This window comes from Convolutriloba macropyga, chromosome 1 (assembly GCF_964194025.1).
Source record: "Convolutriloba macropyga chromosome 1, txConMacr16.3, whole genome shotgun sequence".
NCBI lineage: Eukaryota > Metazoa > Xenacoelomorpha > Acoela > Convolutidae > Convolutriloba > Convolutriloba macropyga.
In genome coordinates this window covers 72929506-72949298 of record NC_134468.1, presented here as the reverse complement: position 1 = coordinate 72949298, position 19793 = coordinate 72929506, and the positions used below count along the sequence as shown (strand labels likewise).

Below are 19793 nucleotides of genomic sequence, written 5' to 3'. Positions count from 1 at the left end.
CAGCAATTTTTATTTCATGGGCTTTCTCAAAGGAAAAACAATTATACCAAGCCATTGTTGGAGTCAGTAAATATCGTGACAGCAGTTTCTATTTGTGCTAATCCGGAAAAACTCAATAAAAAGGATTAAAGAAGCTCATTTTGTTGCACTTTTAATGAAAAGATCCCAATTTTGAAAAATTCAGCGTCTGTTTTAGCCAAAAAATTGCATCCAACAATTTAGCAACATTATTCCACATTAGAAGTAAACCATAAAAACTATCGTTAGAGATCTGAAAAAATATTTTTGGCAAATTTAGCAACAAAAGTTTTTTAAATTTAAGTAAATACTGAATGAAAACAACAAATTTTTGTCAAATGTTCAGACAATTTTGCACCTCAATAGCTCTGTGGAAAAGTGAAATACCAAAAAATCAGTTTAATTTAATAGTCTGCGCGGGACAGTTTTTTTATTGATAACACCCCAAAACAGTTTTCGATAAATATATCGATCGGCCAAGACTGACTGAACAAAATGAAAAGCCCGGAGTATAAGTTCTTCCTCACTAAAATTGGTCGGAACCAATTTTTTTTAACAAAAACTATGCTCCTGGAGATTGAGGGGATGAGACACAACTTAAACTTTTGTTTTTAAAACAAGTTTGAGTTATGGATTGCATTGACCCACCGTCTTTTTTTAAAGATCTTGTCACAAAATGAGATAAAAAATGTGGTTTAGCGGTGTTCAATTTGTTCACTCTTTTTGCTGCAGAGTAGGTAAACGAGTTTTTTTCTTAATAATTGTGTTTGGTTCCTATGCAGCAATTTGACATTGCTTTTCATTGTTTTTCATTTTTTCATTGAAAAGATCTTCTAAATGGTTTTGTTTAATCAAATCATGGTCCAATATAGATCTATTTTTCTGTTTAGTAAAAAAAGTAGGACAAGCCATAAAACATTTCAAGGGAAGTTCCCTTGAAATGTTTTATGGCTTGTCATACTGTTTTTTGTAAGTTGTTTTTAAAATTTTTTTGATGAATTTGAGCTTTGGAAACTGGATAAGGCAGGAAGACTCTGCGGGCATTAAGTTGCACTAGAGGACCTCAGCTGACAATACTAGTTTTTTGAGATGTACTGAATTTGCTGGAAGGCCCTTATTGAAAGGTGAAAAAGTCAGTTTTCATTGCTCATACGTCCTGAATGTAGAAATTTTCCTTGTTTTTGTCAGTTCTTATTATCTTTAAAAAAAGAATTGGTAAATGTCGGATAAACTTTTTTATATTCACTTTTATAAAAACGATATTCAAAATGTCTTTTTACTCTAGTGCATTTGGTTTTTTTAAAATCATTATAGCAACTTTAACACCTGAGTAAAGTTTTTTTGCTACTTTCTTAAGTTTTTTTAGTTGTTCCAAATTTTTGTTGACGTTTATAGGCCAAGAAACGTCTTCGGGCTCAAAAGTTTTTTGGTTAAAGGACTATAATTGGGTTCAAAGCTTGATTTTAATATCTCAGAAATTTGTTTAAGAATCTTGATATCAATAATTTCTGAATCTTTAGTTGATTTTTGCTAATTTTTTAAGTGTTTTGATATCTACGTTGTGAAGAATGAAAAATAATTGTAAGGCTTAATTTCATGTCAATGGATAGCTGTTGAAGACCCGGCTATTTTTTGAGCTGCTATTCTTTTCAATAATTTCGTTAGAGTTTATGTCTTTGGTCATGAACTGATTTTCGCCTGACAAAAGGTACTTTGAACCTCTTTTCCAAAATTTTTGGCGCCTTTTGTAGTTTTGGTTTAGTTTCCTGGGTTTGGATAAGTCTCTGCGGTCTGTTTTGTTCACTCATAACCCAAAATGTTTTGTAGCCTACATGTGTGCCAGGTTTTGCCAGTTTTGACGAAAATAGCGTCTTTGAACGTATTAATCAGATTCAAGTTTTGGTGTTGAATTTTTTGTTTTTTCAACTACAATTTCTCAGCGTGTTTTTTTTAGTGAGACTGCAAGTTAATCAGTAGTCTAACCTGCTGCCGGCTTCTCGGCAAAACTTTATTTCAGGAACACCCTCATAGAATAGGCAATTAATCTTTGACGTCTTTGGAGTTAAACAAGATTGCTGTGTTAGCAGCTTTCACGTCTATCCATCCGGAACAATAAAGTAAAGTGGACAAAAAAAGCCGTTTTTGTGCTATTTTTGATTGAAAAAAGGCTGAATTTGGAAAACATTGGACATTTTGGATTGCATTGGCTGGCCGTTTTATTTTCAAGATCTGTTAACATATTTTTGTGATTTTTTGCGTAAAACTTAAGTTTGGATAAGCCGAAAAGGAAATGGAGCAAAAAAACGAGTGGTTTAGCGGAATGCAATTTTTGCTCTCGCTCATTTTGAAGCAGAGTGAGAAAACTGTGCTGAACACAAAATTGCTTTCTGGCTAATTGTTTTTTGTTCACATACAGCAATTCTTTTTATAATTTTTTTGATTTGTTTGTTTTTTAAATGATTTATTCAATCAATTCTTAGTTCACTTTAGGTCTCGTTTTCTATTTATCAATAAAATTTCTTCGAATTGTTTTAAGAATTGTCTTGTCGTGTTTTTGAACAGGTAAGCCTCTGCCTACGTTAAGATGCACTAGAGGACCTCAGCTGGCATTAGTAGCCTTTTAAGATATCAAAAGTACTGAAACTGAATTAAAGATAAAAAGGTCATTTTTTTGTTTTTGAGCACTGAAAGAAGCAGTTTTACATTCCTTGGGTCAGTTCTGACTATTTTATGACAAAAAAGGTTATATTAGAGTTGGTTAAATATTTTGCCTATAAGATAAACAAGTTTTTTTTTCTAACGTATTTGATTTCTTTTCGATGTTTATACCAACTTAAACACCAGAGTCAAAACAGTTTTTGCCTTTTTTTTCAAAATTTCACAAATTGTTTCAATCGTTTTTCACTAAAGTTTGGCCAACGGATTGACTTTCGTATCTCAGAAATCAAACTGAAAATCTGGACATCATTTTTTTCGAAATTTTTAAACAGTTTTTATTTTATCAACTTTTAATGAATATGAAACAAAGTTTCAGCCTAATTTTGTGTCAATAAAAAGCATTCCATGACCCAGTTTCCACAACTTTTAAAATTTTTGCGCAGTTTCTATTTCATGTGGTTTTTCAATTTCATGTGGCAACAAAACTTTTTTAGAGCTTTGGCCATGAATGTTGGTCTCACGGAAGCTGTTTTGGATTTATTTTCTATGATTTTTAGCGCCTTTTGACAGTTTTGATATAGTTCTCAGGGTTTAGTTCCGCTTCTCTTCTCTGTTTAGCTGTCATATGACCCAATATTTCTATTGTAGCCAACAGGTCTGCCATATTCTAATTTTCACAAAACATTGCCGGTTTTGAAGAAATTAGCATCTTTTTTCGTAAAAAGAGCATTAATCAATTTTAATTAATCAAACGCTCTAAAAACTAGGTTTTTCATCGGCAAGTTTTTAGTGCGTTTTCGAGTGAGAACTGTCGGTTTTTGTAATCTATCTTGCTGCTGGATACTCAAATCATTTTTGACAACTCACAAAATGTTCATGTTGGCAGTTTTTGAATCTTTAGGAGACCTTGTTTAGAATTTTTTTAAATTTTTTGTTTTGCAAAATTAGTTGGTGTGTTTAGTGAAAAAACTCACTGCTCAGGAGACAAATGTTAATCTTATTAGTCGTTCCAGTTCATTGCATCTTTTTCTCTATTTTGAGAATTGCACAAAAGTTGAATGGTGAGAAGCACAATTTTTGTAGTTTTTCTGGTGGGCCTATTGCTTAGTCGCAGTTGGCTGTCCATTCTGGTATGCCTAATTTTAAAGCTAACATTTCTCTTTCATAAAATACAGTTTGATTTAGAAAAAATTTATCGATTTCGTGAATCTTGCTTTTATCTATAGTCATTTTGTCCATTTTTCTGCCATAAGAAATGCTTAAAACTTTTTAGCAACTTTAAAAGGTTTATTGTTTGTTGCGGTACAGGAATTTGATCCGTAGCTATGTGATTTTTTGTTTTTTAGTCCACCGACTTTCAAAAATGTTCTGATTTTTGCTTCTTTTTAACCTCAATTCAGCTTCGCCTGTTCTTAATACCCACAAGCTTGTTTTTATCGGTTCCTCAACCTAGTGATGTTTTGAGTAAACAGTTTTGTCACGTGTTTTTGTAAATGATTTTCAAAAACTATCTCTCTTTAAAAAATTTTTAGCGCTAAATTACTTGTTCAATTTTGTGCATTTAGGTTTATGATTTTTTTGACTGTTGTGAGGTTGATTTCGCTTTAAAAGTTCTAATTGTCAGATCATCATTTTATTAAATTCTTTGGATTGTTGTTCAAGACTTGTCCGGCTATGTTTTTGTATTTCGTCTTCAAGATTTTCTTACGACAATGTGACGTGACAACCTCTTCATACATATCTGCTTATTTTTCAATCGTTCAAGCAATTTTAGCCAAATTATGAAATTTTATCAATTTTTAGTGAAAATGAAACAAAGGTTCAGCCTAATTTTGTGTCAATAAAAAACATTCCATGACCCAGTTTCCACAACTTTTAAAATTTTTGCGCTGTTTCCATTTCATGTAGTTTTTCAATTTCAGGTGGCAACAAAACTTTTTTAGAGCTTTGGCCATGAATGTTGGTCATTGATAGATTTTAGCCTCACGGAAGCTGTTTTGGATTTATTTTCTATGATTTTTAGCGCCTTTTGACAGTTTTGATATAGTTCTCAGGGTTTAGATCAACTTCTCTTCTCTGTTTAGCTGTCATATGACCCAATATTTCTATTGTAGCCAACAGGTCTGCCATATTCTAATTTTCACAAAACATTGCCGGTTTTGAAGAAATTAGCATCTTTTTTCGTAAAAAGATCATTAATCAATTTTAATTAATCAAACGCTCTAAAAACTAGGTTTTTCATCAGCAAGTTTTTAGTGCGTTTTCGAGTGAAAACTGTCGGTTTTTGTAATCTATCTTGCTGCTGGATACTCAAATCATTTTTGACAACTCACAAAATGTTCATATTGGCAGTTTTTAGATCTTTAGGAGACCTTGTTTAGAATTTTTTTTAAATTTTTTGTTTTGCAAAATTAGTTGGTGTGTTTAGTGAAAAAACTCACTGCTCAGAAGACAAATGTTAATCTTATTAGTCGTTCCAGTTCATAGCATCTTTTTCTACATTTTGACAATTGCACAAAAATTGAATGGTGAGAACCACAGTTTTTGTAGTTTTTCTGGTGGGCCTATTGCTTAGTCGCAGTTGGCTGTCCATTTTGGTGTGCCTAATTTTAAAGCTAACATTTCTCTTTCATAAAATACAGTTTGATTTAGAAAAATTTTATCGATTTCGTGAATCTTGCTTTTATCTATTGTCATTTTGTCCATTTTTCTGCCATAAGAAGAGCTAAAAATTTTTTAGCAACTTTAAAAGGTTTATTGTTTGTTGCGGCACAGGAATTCGATCTGTAACTATACGATTTTTTGTTTTTGATGCCACCGATTTTCAAAACTGTTCTGATTTTCGCTTTTTTAACCTCACTTCTGCTTCGCCTGTTCTTAACACCCAAAAGCTTGGTGAAGTCATTTCTCATTCTTAGTGGAGCAAGCTTCTTTGTTCATTCGCGTGATTCAGTTTTTGATACTCTCAAAAATGACTTCCTAACTCTTGAAGTGATGTTTTTTACTCTAATTCAAAGCGATTAGGTCAAGTGAATGCGTTTCACTCTAACTGAATGTTATTTGAGAGCACCTAATAGAGTCAGCAATAATATATTCAGATTCGCAATGTAAAAATAACATTTCAGCTTTTAACAAGAGTTTTTTTGCCTGTTTTTGTCATTATCTTTCGAGTCTGCAGAACAACGAAGCTATTGAGGCCATTTTGCGGCAACCTTCAAGCAAGTTTCTGCGTATTTTTGAAGTAATTTAGCACAAAATTTGGAGTAATTTTAGTACAAATTACTCTGAATCTTTACTTACGTGACTTTGCTTGCACTGGAGTAAAAACACATTCCATGCAATTGTGATCTCAAAATAACAATAAACTTGTGACCTTCAATGGAACGAGGCAAATTTAAAATTTGAATAAACTTAATTTTTGTTCCAACCCCTCTCTAAGGGGGGAGGAACTATATACTCAAATGGGTTTTTTTCTTCAGACAATTTTGGCCGATTGATATAATAATCGTAGAGAGTTGTGATTAGCATCATTAGAAAGCCCGTCCAGCTTAGAATATGGAATTAAAAAGATTTTTCCAATTTTTACTTTTTACAGGGAGTTATCGAGGTTGAATATTAGACGTAATTCAGCTGTTTTTTTCACATTTCTGCCCAAGTTTTTGTCAATTTTGACCAAAGTTTCGTCAATATTGCTAATTAATGTCAAAATTGCTGTGAAGTTTCATTTATTTTATCTCTTAAGATAGAGGAGGGTTGCTGAATTATTAGATCCGAGTTTTTTTACTAGAATTTGTGCTAATTTTTTCAAATTGCACACTTTTTTCGTGGAAAAATGGCTTTTTTTGGCGCACTTGCTTTTTTTTGGCCGGAATTAGACACCTTTAAACTGCGGCCATATTCTTCTTAATTTCAAAAAAAATTATTCTTGCTGCTGGCTTTTTGAGTCTTCTGGAATTATAATTCTGCCAATGTTTTCCAAATTTTAAGTCGATATTTATACAAAATGCTTGATTTATTTTTGACACACTAAAAGGTTGCACAGAATTGATCTATTTCGCATGTATTTCACACAATAAGTGTTTTGTTAGACGTTCAGTAATATCAGGGCTGATCTTGATCTCACCATGAATCCTTATGATAAAGAATTTTTAGATTATAGTGTGACTTTTTTTCAAAAACCTCCGTTATATAAATTTTTTAGAGTTAATTACGGAGAAGAATTTCAAATCAGGGCTCAATTAATGACAGATACTGCTTTCAATAAAAAAGAGCCCCACGAGATTATATTATGGTATCTGATTTAAGCTGGCAAAATTTTTGGGTTCGCAAAATTTTGTGGACTCTTGATTTTGCCTAAGTTTGACTCTTTTGTGGACTCTTTATTTCAGTCTATAGCTGTTTGTTTTAACGACTATCAAATTAAATTTGAAAAAAAGAGTTTTTTTTCATCTGTCTGTTTTTTGCTTTTATTTTCGTCACCGTGTAATTCAATCTCACCCCTTAGAAGTCTCAATTACCTTTGATTCAAATTTGATCGTCGCTTGGTTATGCGTTGTGAGTGGTTGCTTCGACCATTTAATTTCATTAAAATATTTCGAGATTTCTATACTGTTCAATTTTTGGGTTTCATTTTTTGTCACGTCTAAGTAGTCTTTTTAAAAGGAAGATTCATTGACGTCAAGTTGAAGAAAAAAAGATTATCTGAAGTTTTTTACAGGTAACATCTTTAATAACTATAGTGCCTTGAACAGAGTCATGTTGTAAAATTGTTTGAGATTTTGCCTTCTTTGTGAATTTGTTTTTTGTGGGCTCGTGACTTAGTCTCATTATTAACAGGTCCAAATGGCTTCCTGAGACGTTGAAACTTAATTCGTAGAATTTTGTTGCAATCGTAAGTCCGTTTTGATACGAGAAAATCTGTTTTCAAAAATAAATTTGGGTTTTTGAACTTCGCCTTTTTAAACAGTTTTTCGGTTGATTTGTAGCTCGGTCTCTGTAAACAAAGGTCACAGCCCGTTTCCAGTGAGTTATAATTTATAACAGTTTTAGCTTCAAACTATTGATTCTCGGCATTGTTACAACTGTTACTACGAGATTTCATAAAATGTTAGATTTTTTTATGTTTGTACATTTCAAAGGGTTTTGGGTTTCTTTTTAAGTTATAACAATAACCGTTGTTGGCATTGGCTTTGAAATGGTTTGATTATTGGCCCCTGAAAGTACAATCTGGTCTATGATTACGAGTCTACAAGTCCTCTTTAAAAATTTCGTCAGTAGAAGATCCTCAATTAAAATGCAGCTAAAGAAACAGGATAGGGCTTATGACTATGCCCTTTGAACGTTACCCTCAGCTTCACAATGTAAAGATGACGTTATTTTTAATGTGTTAGCCTGTTTCAATAATTTGCTTGGGCGTCACGCTCCATCTCAAAATTGTTTCAGTGTCTCCTGTTGGCAAAACAGTGTTACCTTTTTACAAAACGCTTCTGGACAAATATAAGAAAAGCGGACCATACTACGTATCAGAGCTGGAGTTAATTCACGATGGAATTGACAAAACAGACAATGGAAGCTGCATGACCTTCGAGAAAGCTTTCCGGATTAATGTCAGAATTCTCTTCTACTTCATGGAACCAGTGCTTGTGTCACACTTTTTCATTCTCTCTTCCATCCCTCTGAAAGGTAATTGTGAGCGCACTCTAAGATTCCCACGTATTATCACACGATTTTTCACGCAACAAAAGAAACACATTCATAGCTGATGTGACATGGAACTCAAAATAATCACTTAAAATACTTAAAATAATCACACAAAAACTGTGAATAATTTTTTTGGGACTGAGACTGTGCCATCAGTGTCATACAAAATTTAACAATTTCTCATCTAAATGAGTTTATTCTCATACGTCTTTTTGCTTAAAAGTTGAGTGACAATATACGAGAAGAATTTTAATTCAGTTCACCTGGTACGGGTCGTTTTCAAATACCAAATGTAAACCAAATTTTTCTGTTACCGAATTTTCTGGTAGTGAGTTTTCCAGTACCTAATTCTGGTACCAAATTTTCTAGCACCGAAGTAATATTGTACACGTACAAATTAAATATCTGTTACTCTGTAGAGAAAAATTCACGCGAATGAGTCAAACAATTGTGTGAGTCATTAATTTTTTGGTGGAGTCAGACAAAAGAACCTAAGAATAACGCGCAAAACTATAAGATTAATTCTTAAGTAATTAATTTAAAAAATTGATCATAATACTCAAAGAATTTTTAATGAATGGTTCACCAGATAGTGGCTAATTACGGTATTCATCAATAGACAACTGAAAATTAAAATTACTAGCTAGTTGTATTTTAAATGATGATGAAAATAGTTTGCAAAGAGTCAACTCGAACCTAACTCTATGGCAAATTTCAGCACTGAGTCAGAGTCTAATTCAGTTTAGATTTTGCACTGAATTTGTCAGATTCAGAGCTAGTTCAGTGTTTCATTTTGAGCGATCTTCTAATTCAGAAGAATACTATAAATTTTCTCTGAGTTTTGCTCTGATTCAGAGAAATTCAGAAATCACTTCACAGTTGGTTCTGAAGTCCTTCGGAATCAGTACTGAAACTTGAAATTTCTCTGAAATTCTGCTGAACCAGTACTGATTCTCACTGAGTTTTATGCACGGGAATGTCAATTTGTTTCACTATAGCAGAATTTGTCAGTAAAATTGTGAGCCCTGCGTGTTTAGCCGGATAAAACAGTTGACCTATTGCTCTGAAACCTGTAAAAACTGATAAAATAAACTAATCAGAAGTTTTTTTGTGTGTCTCCAGTGATGAGGAGAAAATCTGGTTTTCATTCTGATCCAAAGGTAATTCCAAAATGCTTTCTAAAATTTCTTCTGGTTCAGCGATATTCAGATAATCGTGACACTGGATTTTACTCTGATTCAGTGTGGTTTCAGATTCGAATCATTGCAGTAACTATTCTGAAAACTTTATGAATCAGTACTGAAAGTTGATGTTGCTCTGAAAATGTTCTGAATCAGTTCTAGTTCTGGTTGAATGTTATGTACGGATTTTTTTTTCACCATATGTGAGCCAGTTCTATTGTCTTCGTACAAGTTGATCACGGATGAAACCCTTACATGGAATAATCAGCAACTAGAGAATTATTTGGTTTCCTTGCTTAATACATATGACTTGAGACTTTTCTTGGCTAAAAGAACCGAACCAGTGCATAAGCCTCGTAGAACAAAGTGAAGTTCAGATATCAATTAGCTCACCTTTCATTCCTTTTTTGGAATAAACCAGACGCAACCTCAAGTCGAGCAACTTTATCTCGAAAGAAGCATCCTAAGATCAAATTGCCATCATCATCATGAGAATAATTTGTATTTATCGGACTATGATTTTTTCAGAAGACAGCTTGAACGCTCTCGAAGTAACAGCATGTACACAAAACAATGTATGCCATCAGTGTCTGGCCATTTCATACCAAATGAAAGCTGGGCACTGGACAATTTTTCAATGCTCAGAAATGACCGAACTGTCTGCTTATATGGAACTGAGAAGATCTGCCAGCAATAAGACGGACAACTTATACTCAACCTGTGAGGTGGTCATAATTGGAAGTTAGTTTTCAAAATAGACTACAGTGAAGTTTATATTTTTTGAGTGACCCTCACACGATTGATACAAGCAATTGCTTTTCAGTATTAGGAGAAACATCGGGCAAGTAGACTTTTTCAAGTTTCTCATGACAACAGGGTTTGAAATTGTGGTTTTATTGCATGGCGCAATAAATGTGCGGAAGAGTTGATACAAAATTATTGAAAAAACAAGGAATGCTTGAATGCCTTTGTTCAATCTCTGTGACCCAATCTTTTTCTGAAAAGAATCAAAATTGTATAAATTGTAACTTTTGATTTCTTAAAGTTTTTCTTACAATTTTTGTCAAAAGGTTGATAACGTTGCGTTTTCTCACGTCTTTAAATTTTATTTTTTTTTAAACTTTTTTAATAGCCGCACAGCGATAGCTGGGGCTATTATTGGCCTTTTCTTGGTTTTTACAATTCAAAGAATTTTTACAATTCAAAGAATTTGAATTGTATTGGGGCGCTGTCTTTTTTTTTAAGATCTGTTCACACATTTTCATGATTTTTGAAGTCAAATTGGAGTAGTGATTTTGGTCACGCCGAAACAGGAAATGGAGCGAAAAAGCAAGTGGTTTTGCGGGGTGAAATTTTTTCGCTCTAAATTTAAAGTAGAGTGAGAAAACGGTGTTTGAACAAAAATTCGCTTTCTCGCTAGTGGTTTTTTGTTCACATGCGGCAATTTCAATTTGATTTTTACTGTTTTTTCGATTTTTTGGATCGGATTTTTTTCTAAATGGTTTTTCCAATCCATTCATAGTCCGTTCTAGGTCTAGTTTTCTGTTTAGTCAATGAAAATTCTTTGAATTGTACGTCAGGACTTGTCCTGCTATGTTTTTTATTTCGTCGTCATGATTTTTGTTACGACCATATGACGTCACAGCCGCTTTTTGTTCATTCGTTCATGCAATTTCAACTGAATTGCATGTGTGACGTCATTTTTAACTCTTATTGGAGTCAGTTTTTTTGTTCATGCGCTTGATTATATTTTTGGTCACACTTGACTTACCTCACTCTCAAAAATAGCTTCCTCACTTTGAAATTGACTTTTATTTACTTTAATTCAAAGAGATAATGTCAAATGGGTGTGTCACTCTAAATGAGGGTTATTTGAGATCAGCTATTAGAGGCAGCAATAACTTATACAGATTTTAATCAAAATATAACAGATCAGCCTTCAATGAAAAGACGAATTTTTTTGGTCTGTCTTTTTTACTGTTTTTTTACTGCCGATCTACGAATCTATTGCGGCTATATTCTGGCAATCTGCCAGCTATGTTCTTTTTTTTAAAGTTACAGTGATCATCCCTTTTCAATTTTGGTTTTATATATTCTACAAATTCTAAACATAAATATTGTAGCTAAAAAAGACCTAAAAAAACGGTTTTGGAAAAAACCCTCACGGAAAAATTTTTCACTTAATTTTAGATAAGAATTAAACCCCCACGGAAATAAACCCCCACTTCACTAATAACGAGCAGAGCGTTTAGCGCGGTTGGACATGCCTCACGTGCCACGGCCATGCGTTAGCGGCCCGTGGGACTTGATATGAAACTATCACAACAGAACACATTATAACAAAAAAAATATCAAAATTTAAAATGGGGGTTTATTTCCGTGGGGGTTTGTTTCCTATCTAAAATTAAGTGTTTTTTATAGCTGCGAATCTGTAAGTTGAGCGTAGCTATATTGCGGTGCTCTTGGTTTTTACGACTCGAAGAGGAGTATTGGTTTTCTTAAGGTTTTTTTTTTACCGGAAGTACTATTCGTTCAGACGATGTTTTGACCTAAAAGTGAAAGCGAGTAAAATTGCAGTGTGAACTAATTTTATCTGAGCGAGAGAAGTTTTTTGATCATGCGCTGCGTTTAGTGAATGACTTTTTGACATTGAAAAGTAGTTTTTGACTGAATGGCACATATAGATAACCGTTTTTAGCCGTTTTTTCGTCTAAGTGGCCGTTTTTTTGCTTGCAATTTGGTTTTTTGTAGAAATAATTTTTAATCGATGCTATGTTGATATGTAAACCCCGGAAATTGATAGCACAGTATTTTGCATAGCCTGAAAATGCGTTTCAAATGCGAAATTGGCACATATTTCTTGATTTTTTAGTTAATTTTTGACTTTTTTTCTATTAATTTCTTCGTTTTTGGATCTTTTAGCTGTTTTTTGTCAAAAAACACTTAATATGGAAACTTCCCTTTGATAATTCATATACTCAATGCCTGTTTCTACCTCGATGTAATTTTGTTTCATAAAATTGTACATTTGCTAATCCGATTTTCGTAGTTTTTTGCCAATTTTTTTCAGTTTTTTGTCTGTATTTTGCTTTTAATCACTAGAAATAGTATTTTGGGGAACATGAGGGAATTTAATTTTGTTTCAATAAAAATTCAATCATTTTCTGGTGTTAAGTTTTTGAAAAAACAGATAAATTTTTTTCATAAATGCAGTCTCAAATATTTTTTGACCACTTTTTTGCAAAATGTTTCATTGTTTCGTATGTCTGAATTCTGTTTTTCCTTGTTTTATTCTGTTCAGCAAGTTGGATTTTTGTCTCGAATGACTCGTTGTCTTTTCTATGTCTCGAATGCTGATCAATGAAATGTACTCGTTTTTCTTGATTTTTTTAAATTTGATTTTTAACTTTCAAAAATCAAGAATTGTTCTTTTTGTTACGGTGTTCCTAACATTGTGTCCTTATTCTTCACATTCTCGTTTGTATCATTCTAGTTTTGTTCTGGCAGCTACTTTTAATTTTCGGTATATTGTTTTTTTCAGTTGTTAAAAATGAATGATTTCAACTTTTTCTTAGATCTTGGTTTCTTCGGTTTGCAATTGATTTAATTCAAAATGAGGCAGTACTGGGAGTTTGCTAGAAAGTCTTTTCAAACATTTTGACTTAATACTATTCATTGCAATTTTCTTCCGGGCTTGGTATTGTTTTTAGACGATTGTTTGTCTTTGAATATTATTCTGTTGCTTTTGTTTTTCTATGATTAATTTAATTTTTGAGTTAGTATGAAATCATGTTGTCTAGCATATATACAACAAAGAAGAATCATGTATTATTTTTGTCTTAATTGCCGTGATTAGAAATCTAATTGTATTGGTTCTCTGATTCTTAAGTTTGAGCACTCTTTTTTGAATAATTTTGACTTTCCTGTCTTTTTTGAAAAGTTTTTATCTGCCGTTTGCTTTCGCGATCTTTTTGAGATTAGAATCATTAATTATCTGAGGGCAATTGATTGCCCTGTCAGCTTTGTCAGGCTATCAGTTTTTTGACCATCTTAAAAATTTCAGACTTTTTTAACGTTACCAAACGTTTGCAATAATAAAATTTTGCTGCATTTTCTTTCTCTTGGTGACAGTGGTTTAAATTTCGCCAATTTTTAGATCAGACCCGAGGAGGTAATGAGTTAATGGTTTAATACAAAAGGTAATGGCTTCAGCTTTTTGTGAAGTTTTGGTGCCTCGAGTCGCTTCCGGAATTCTTCCGGCTATGTTTTTTTTTTCGTCGTCTGACGCTCTTTTTTCGTTTTACATTTGTTCACACAGCAAAGCTGAAAAAGTCAAATTTTCTGAATGACTTCTTCCTCTCACTAACGGCATTTGCGCGCGTGACGTCATTTCTCTAACACTTAAGCGAAACTTATTAGGTTTTTTGCGTGATTAGATTTTGATCATACGTGACTTACCTCACTCAATAAAATGACTTTTGCATTTTAAAACTTAAGTTTAATTTGAATTTGTTTAAGGTCAAATGAATTCATATGTGCAGTAAAACTCCCTAATAAGAGGCTTCTGTGGAATGAATTTTAACAAGCTTTATTAATTTATCGCTGAATGTTTTTTAGTCTATTTTTTTTGAGCGGCGTCGATTTGTTGTTTCAATTTAGATCTGTATCTGTTTCTATCTCTATTATATGGCACGCAGGTCTATTCTTTCGCAGCTATACCGGCAATCTGCCGGCTATGTTTTTCAGTGGGGGTTTATTTCCGAGAACCCTAAAGAACTGAATTGTGAACAATAAATTTATAGTTTAATTAATTTATTGGCTGTGATGATGTGATACTTACGCTAGGACACCTCAATTTCTACTGATTAAATAATAAAAAATGTAGATTCTAACACGGATTCTTTGTTTTTGAAATCGTCAGGGGTATCAATTCCTTCTCTGCGCAAAAGCTATTGATGGGCCAAATTTGCGAAATTCCCAGAAGTTTCATATCTCTTTTTTTATAAAAGTATGGGACCTACACTCTAAAAAATGTCTAGGTAAATTTACCTGCAACGTTTGCAGGTAAATAAAATTGCAGGTAAAATTACCTGTAAAATTACCTGCAAAAAATTGATGCGTGCAATTTACCTAGAATACGTTACCTAGAATTTACCTGCAAACTCAAACAACATAACTATATTAAGTATGAAGCTCTAATTGAAAAAAAAACATCTTAAAAAATCTTATTGAAGTTTACATAATATTCCTCAATGGAAGATTAGAAGGAAACAAAGTCAGTCCGAGCAGAAAACTAGAAAAATTCAGCAAAAACTAATATGCCCTATATCATCTTTAATCCTTGCCGTCGGTAACTAGTTTTTGGCGTGCTCCTCTTGAACTTTCATTTTGTGTTTACATGGCTAAAACTGACTGTTCAGATAATAAGGGGCGGGAAAGTATTGTTTGAAATTGTGACCATATATCCATTATTTTCCTCTGTATTTTCTCTTGCGGTTCCAAAAAAGACCATTTTGCGATCTTCAAAAAGCTATCCATCGACCCAAAAACATCTCTGTCATAATTGACAACAATGTTAGTAGCTATCGGTAGCCTATCAGACTAAGTGAAGGACCCTCAGATATTGTCCAACGACCACACAACCAAACTTTATATGTTCAATGTCGAGAATCGTTATTCAAAGCAATCTGATTCGCGAAACGCAAAAATAAATGTTTATAAGCACAAAATTAAAAAATAAAACATTCTAAGGAGAAAAATGAGACAGTTTTGGTTCATGAAACCAGTTTTGAGATGAATAGAATGTATTCGCTTAGCAAAACTTTTTCGAAGCAGAAAATTGGTTTTTGGGGTAATTTGGATCATTCAGGTAAAAGTCTAATATCTAATGCGTTAAATAGGGATAACTTGCCTGGTAAACGAAACTAATAATGTGTTTGTGACTCTCGTTGTTTGAACTTGAGATTTGAAAAGGTGTCAAACCACAAAAAACGTTGAAAAATGAAGTCAGTCTGATTGAAATCTACGAACAGTTTTAAATATATTCTATAAAGAGAAGTGCGCATGGTTGCCAGTGGAAGTTGATTTTGGTGATCATCTCATAAACTTGACACTGTACTTCTTCAGCAAAGAAATTATTATAGCCAAAAAAGTGGAAGGAAAATGATGTAGAAAATTCTGACCACATATCCATTATTTTCCTCTGTATTTTCTCTTGCGGTTTCAAAAAAGACCATTTTGCGATCTTCAAAAAGCTATCCGTCGACCCAAAAACTTCTCTGTCATAATTGACAACAAAGTTAGTAGCTATCGGTAGCCTATCAGACTAAGTGAAGGACCCTCAGATATTGTCCAACGACTCCACAACTAAACTATATATGTTCAATGTCGAGAATCGTTATTCAAAGCAATTTGATTCGCGAAACGCAAAAATAAATGTTTATAAGCACAAAATCAAACAATAAAACGTTCAAATGCGAAACAAGAGACAGTTTTTGGCCTTGAAACAAGTTTTGAGATGAATAGAAGGTATTCGCTTAGCAAATCTTTTTCGAAGCAGAAAATTGGTTTTTGGGGTAATTTGGATCATTTAGGTAAAAGTCTAATATCTAATGCGTTAAATAGGGATAACTTGCCACGTAAACGAAACTAATAATGTGTTTGTGACTCTCGTTGTTTGAACTTGAGGTTTGAAAAGGTGTCAAACCACAAAAAACGTTCAAAAATGAAGTCAGTCTGATTGAAATCTACGAACAGTTTTAAATATATTCTATAAAGAGAAGTGCGCATGGTTGCCAGTGGAAGTTGATTTTGGTGATCATCTCATAAACTTGACACTGTACTTCTTCAGCAAAGAAATTATTATAGCCAAAAAAGTGGAAGGAAAATGATGTAGAAAATTCTGACCACATATCCATTATTTTCATCTGTATTTTCTCTTGCGGTTTCAAAAAAGACCATTTTGCGATCTTCAAAAAACTATCCGTCGACCCAAAAACTTCTCTGTCATAATTGACAACAATGTTAGTAGCTATCGGTAGCCTATCAGACTAAGTGAAGGACCCTCAGATATTGTCCAACGACTCCACAACTAAACTATATATGTTCAATGTCGAGAATCGTTATTCAAAGCAATCTGATACGCGAAACGCAAAAATAAATGTTTATAGGCACAAAACAGCAAAACGTTCAAATGCAAAACAAAAGACAGTTTTGGGCCTCGAAACCAGTTTTGAGATGAATAGAATGTATTCGCTTAGCAAAACTTTTTCGAAGCAGAAAATTGGTTTTTGGGGTAATTTGGATCATTTAGGAAAAAGTCTAATATTTAATGCGTTAAATAGGGATAACTTGCCACGTAAACAAAACTAATAATGTGTTTGGTACTTACGTTGTTTGAACTTGAGGTTTGAAAAGGTGTCAAATCACAAAAAACGTTGAAAAATGAAGTCAGTCTGATTGAAATCTACGAACAGTTTTAAATATATTCTTTAAAGAGAAGTGCGCATGGTTGCCAGTGGAAGTTGATTTTGGTGATCATCTCATAAACTTGACACTGTACTTCTTCAGCAAAGAAATTATTATAGCCAAAAAAGTGGAAGGAAAATGATGTAGAAAATTCTGACCACATATCCATTATTTTCATCTGTATTTTCTCTTGCGGTTTCAAAAAAGACCATTTTGCGATCTTCAAAAAACTATCCGTCGACCCAAAAACTTCTCTGTCATAATTGACAACAATGTTAGTAGCTATCGGTAGCCTATCAGACTAAGTGAAGGACCCTCAGATATTGTCCAACGACTCCACAACTAAACTATATATGTTCAATGTCGAGAATCGTTATTCAAAGCAATCTGATACGCGAAACGCAAAAATAAATGTTTATAGGCACAAAACAGCAAAACGTTCAAATGCAAAACAAAAGACAGTTTTGGGCCTCGAAACCAGTTTTGAGATGAATAGAATGTATTCGCTTAGCAAAACTTTTTCGAAGCAGAAAATTGGTTTTTGGGGTAATTTGGATCATTTAGGAAAAAGTCTAATATTTAATGCGTTAAATAGGGATAACTTGCCACGTAAACAAAACTAATAATGTGTTTGGTACTTACGTTGTTTGAACTTGAGGTTTGAAAAGGTGTCAAATCACAAAAAACGTTGAAAAATGAAGTCAGTCTGATTGAAATCTACGAACAGTTTTAAATATATTCTTTAAAGAGAAGTGCGCATGGTTGCGAGTGGAAGTTGATTTTGGTGATCATATCACAAACTTGACACTGTACTTTTTCAGCAAATAAATTATTATAGCCAAAAAAGTGGAAGGAAATGATGTAGAAAATTCTGACCACAGATCCATTATTTTCCTCTGTATTTTCTCTTGCGGTTTCAAAAAAGACCATTTTGAGATCTTCAAAAAGCAATCCATCGACCCAAAAACTTCTCTGTCATTATTGACAACAATGTTAGTAGCTATCGGTAGCCTATCAGACTAAGTGAAGGACCCTCAGATATTGTCCAACGACCCCACAACCAAACTTTATATGTTCAATGTCGAGAATCGTTATTCAAAGCAATCTGATTCGCGAAACGCAAAAATAAATGTTTATAAGCACAAAATCAAACAGCAAAACGTTCAAATGCGAAACAAGAGACAGTTTTTGGCCTTGAAACAAGTTTTGAGATGAATAGAATGTATTCGCTTAGCAAAACTTTTTCGAAGCAGAAAATTGGTTTTTGGGGTAATTTGGATCATTTAGGTAAAAGTCTAATATCTAATGCTTTAAATAGGGATAACTTGCCACGTAAACAAAACTAATAATGTGTTTGTGACTCTCGTTGTTTGAACTTGAGGTTTGAAAAGGTGTCAAACCACAAAAAACGTTGAAAAATGAAGTCAGTCTGATTGAAATCTACGAACAGTTTTAAATATATTCTATAAAGAGAAGTGCGCATGGTTGCCAGTGGAAGTTGATTTTGGTGACCATCTCGTAAACTTGACACTGTACTTTTTCAGCAAAGAAATTATTATCGCCAAAAAGTGGAAGGAAAATGATGTAGAAAATTCTGACCACAGATCCACAATTTTCCTCTGTAATTTCTCTTGCGGTTTCAAAAAAGACCATTTTGCGATCTTCAAAAAGCAATCCGTCGACCTAAACACTTCTCTGTCATAATTGACAACAATGTTAGTAGCTATCGGCAGCCTATCAGACTAAGTGAAGGACCCTCAGATATTGTCCAACGACTCCACAACCAAACTTTATATGTTCAATGTCGAGAATCGTTATTCAAAGCAATCTGATTCGCGAAACGCAAAAATAAATCTTTATAAGCACAAAATCAAACAGCAAAACGTTCAAATGCGAAACAAGAGACTGTTTTGGGCCATGAAACCAGTTTTGGGATGAATAGAATGTATTCGCTTAGCAAAACTTTTTCGAAGCAGAAAATTGGTTTTTGGGGTAATTTGGATCATTTAGGTAAAAGTCTACTCTCTAATGCGTTAAATAGGGATAACTTGGCACGTACACAAAACTAATAATGTGTTTGTGACTCTCGTTGTTTGAACTTGAGGTTTGAAATGGTGTCAAACCACAAAAAACGTTGAAAAATGAAGTCAGTCTGATTGAAATCTACGAAAAGTTTTAAAAAAATTTTTATAAAGAGTAGTGCGCATGGTTGCCAGTGGAAGCTGATTTTGGTGATCATCTCATAAACTTGACACTGTACTTTTTCAGCAAAGATATTATTATCGCCAAAAAGTGGAAGGAAAATGATGTAGAAAATTCTGACCACAGATCCACTATTTTCCTCTGTAATTTCTCTTGCGGTTTCAAAAAAGACCATTTTGCGATCTTCAAAAAGCAATCCGTCGACCTAAAAACTTCTCTGTCATAATTGACAACAATGTTAGTAGCTATCGGTAGCCTATCAGACTAAGTGAAGGACCCTCAGATATTGTCCAACGACTCCACAACCAAACTTTATATGTTCAATGTCGAGATTCGTTATTCAAAGCAATCTGATTCGCGAAACGCAAAAATAAATGTTTATAAGAACAAAATTAAACAGCAAAACGTTCAAATGCGAAACAAGAGACAGTTTTGGGCCATGAAACCAGTTTTGAGATGAATAGAATGTATTCGCTTAGCAAAACTTTTTCGAAGCAGAAAATTGGTTTTTGGGGTAATTTGGATCATTTAGGTAAAAGTCTACTCTCTAATGCGTTAAATAGGGAT

General features: G+C 33.3%; 2 protein-coding genes across 4 annotated transcripts in view; one reads left to right on the top strand and one right to left on the bottom strand.

Annotated features, from left to right (window-relative positions):
- LOC142344257 (uncharacterized) overlaps positions 1 to 10303 on the top strand; it is a 60727-nt gene extending 50424 nt beyond the window's left edge. The window contains exons 9-10 of the mRNA XM_075395824.1: positions 8119 to 8358; positions 10086 to 10303. Of these exons, the coding sequence (XP_075251939.1) occupies positions 8119 to 8358; positions 10086 to 10303 (458 nt within the window). The remainder of the gene's footprint in view (positions 1 to 8118; positions 8359 to 10085) is intronic.
- The window catches only part of LOC142351294 (uncharacterized), a 239527-nt gene that overhangs the window by 79093 nt on the left and 140641 nt on the right, over positions 1 to 19793 (bottom strand). The gene's annotated exons all lie outside the window — the stretch shown is intronic.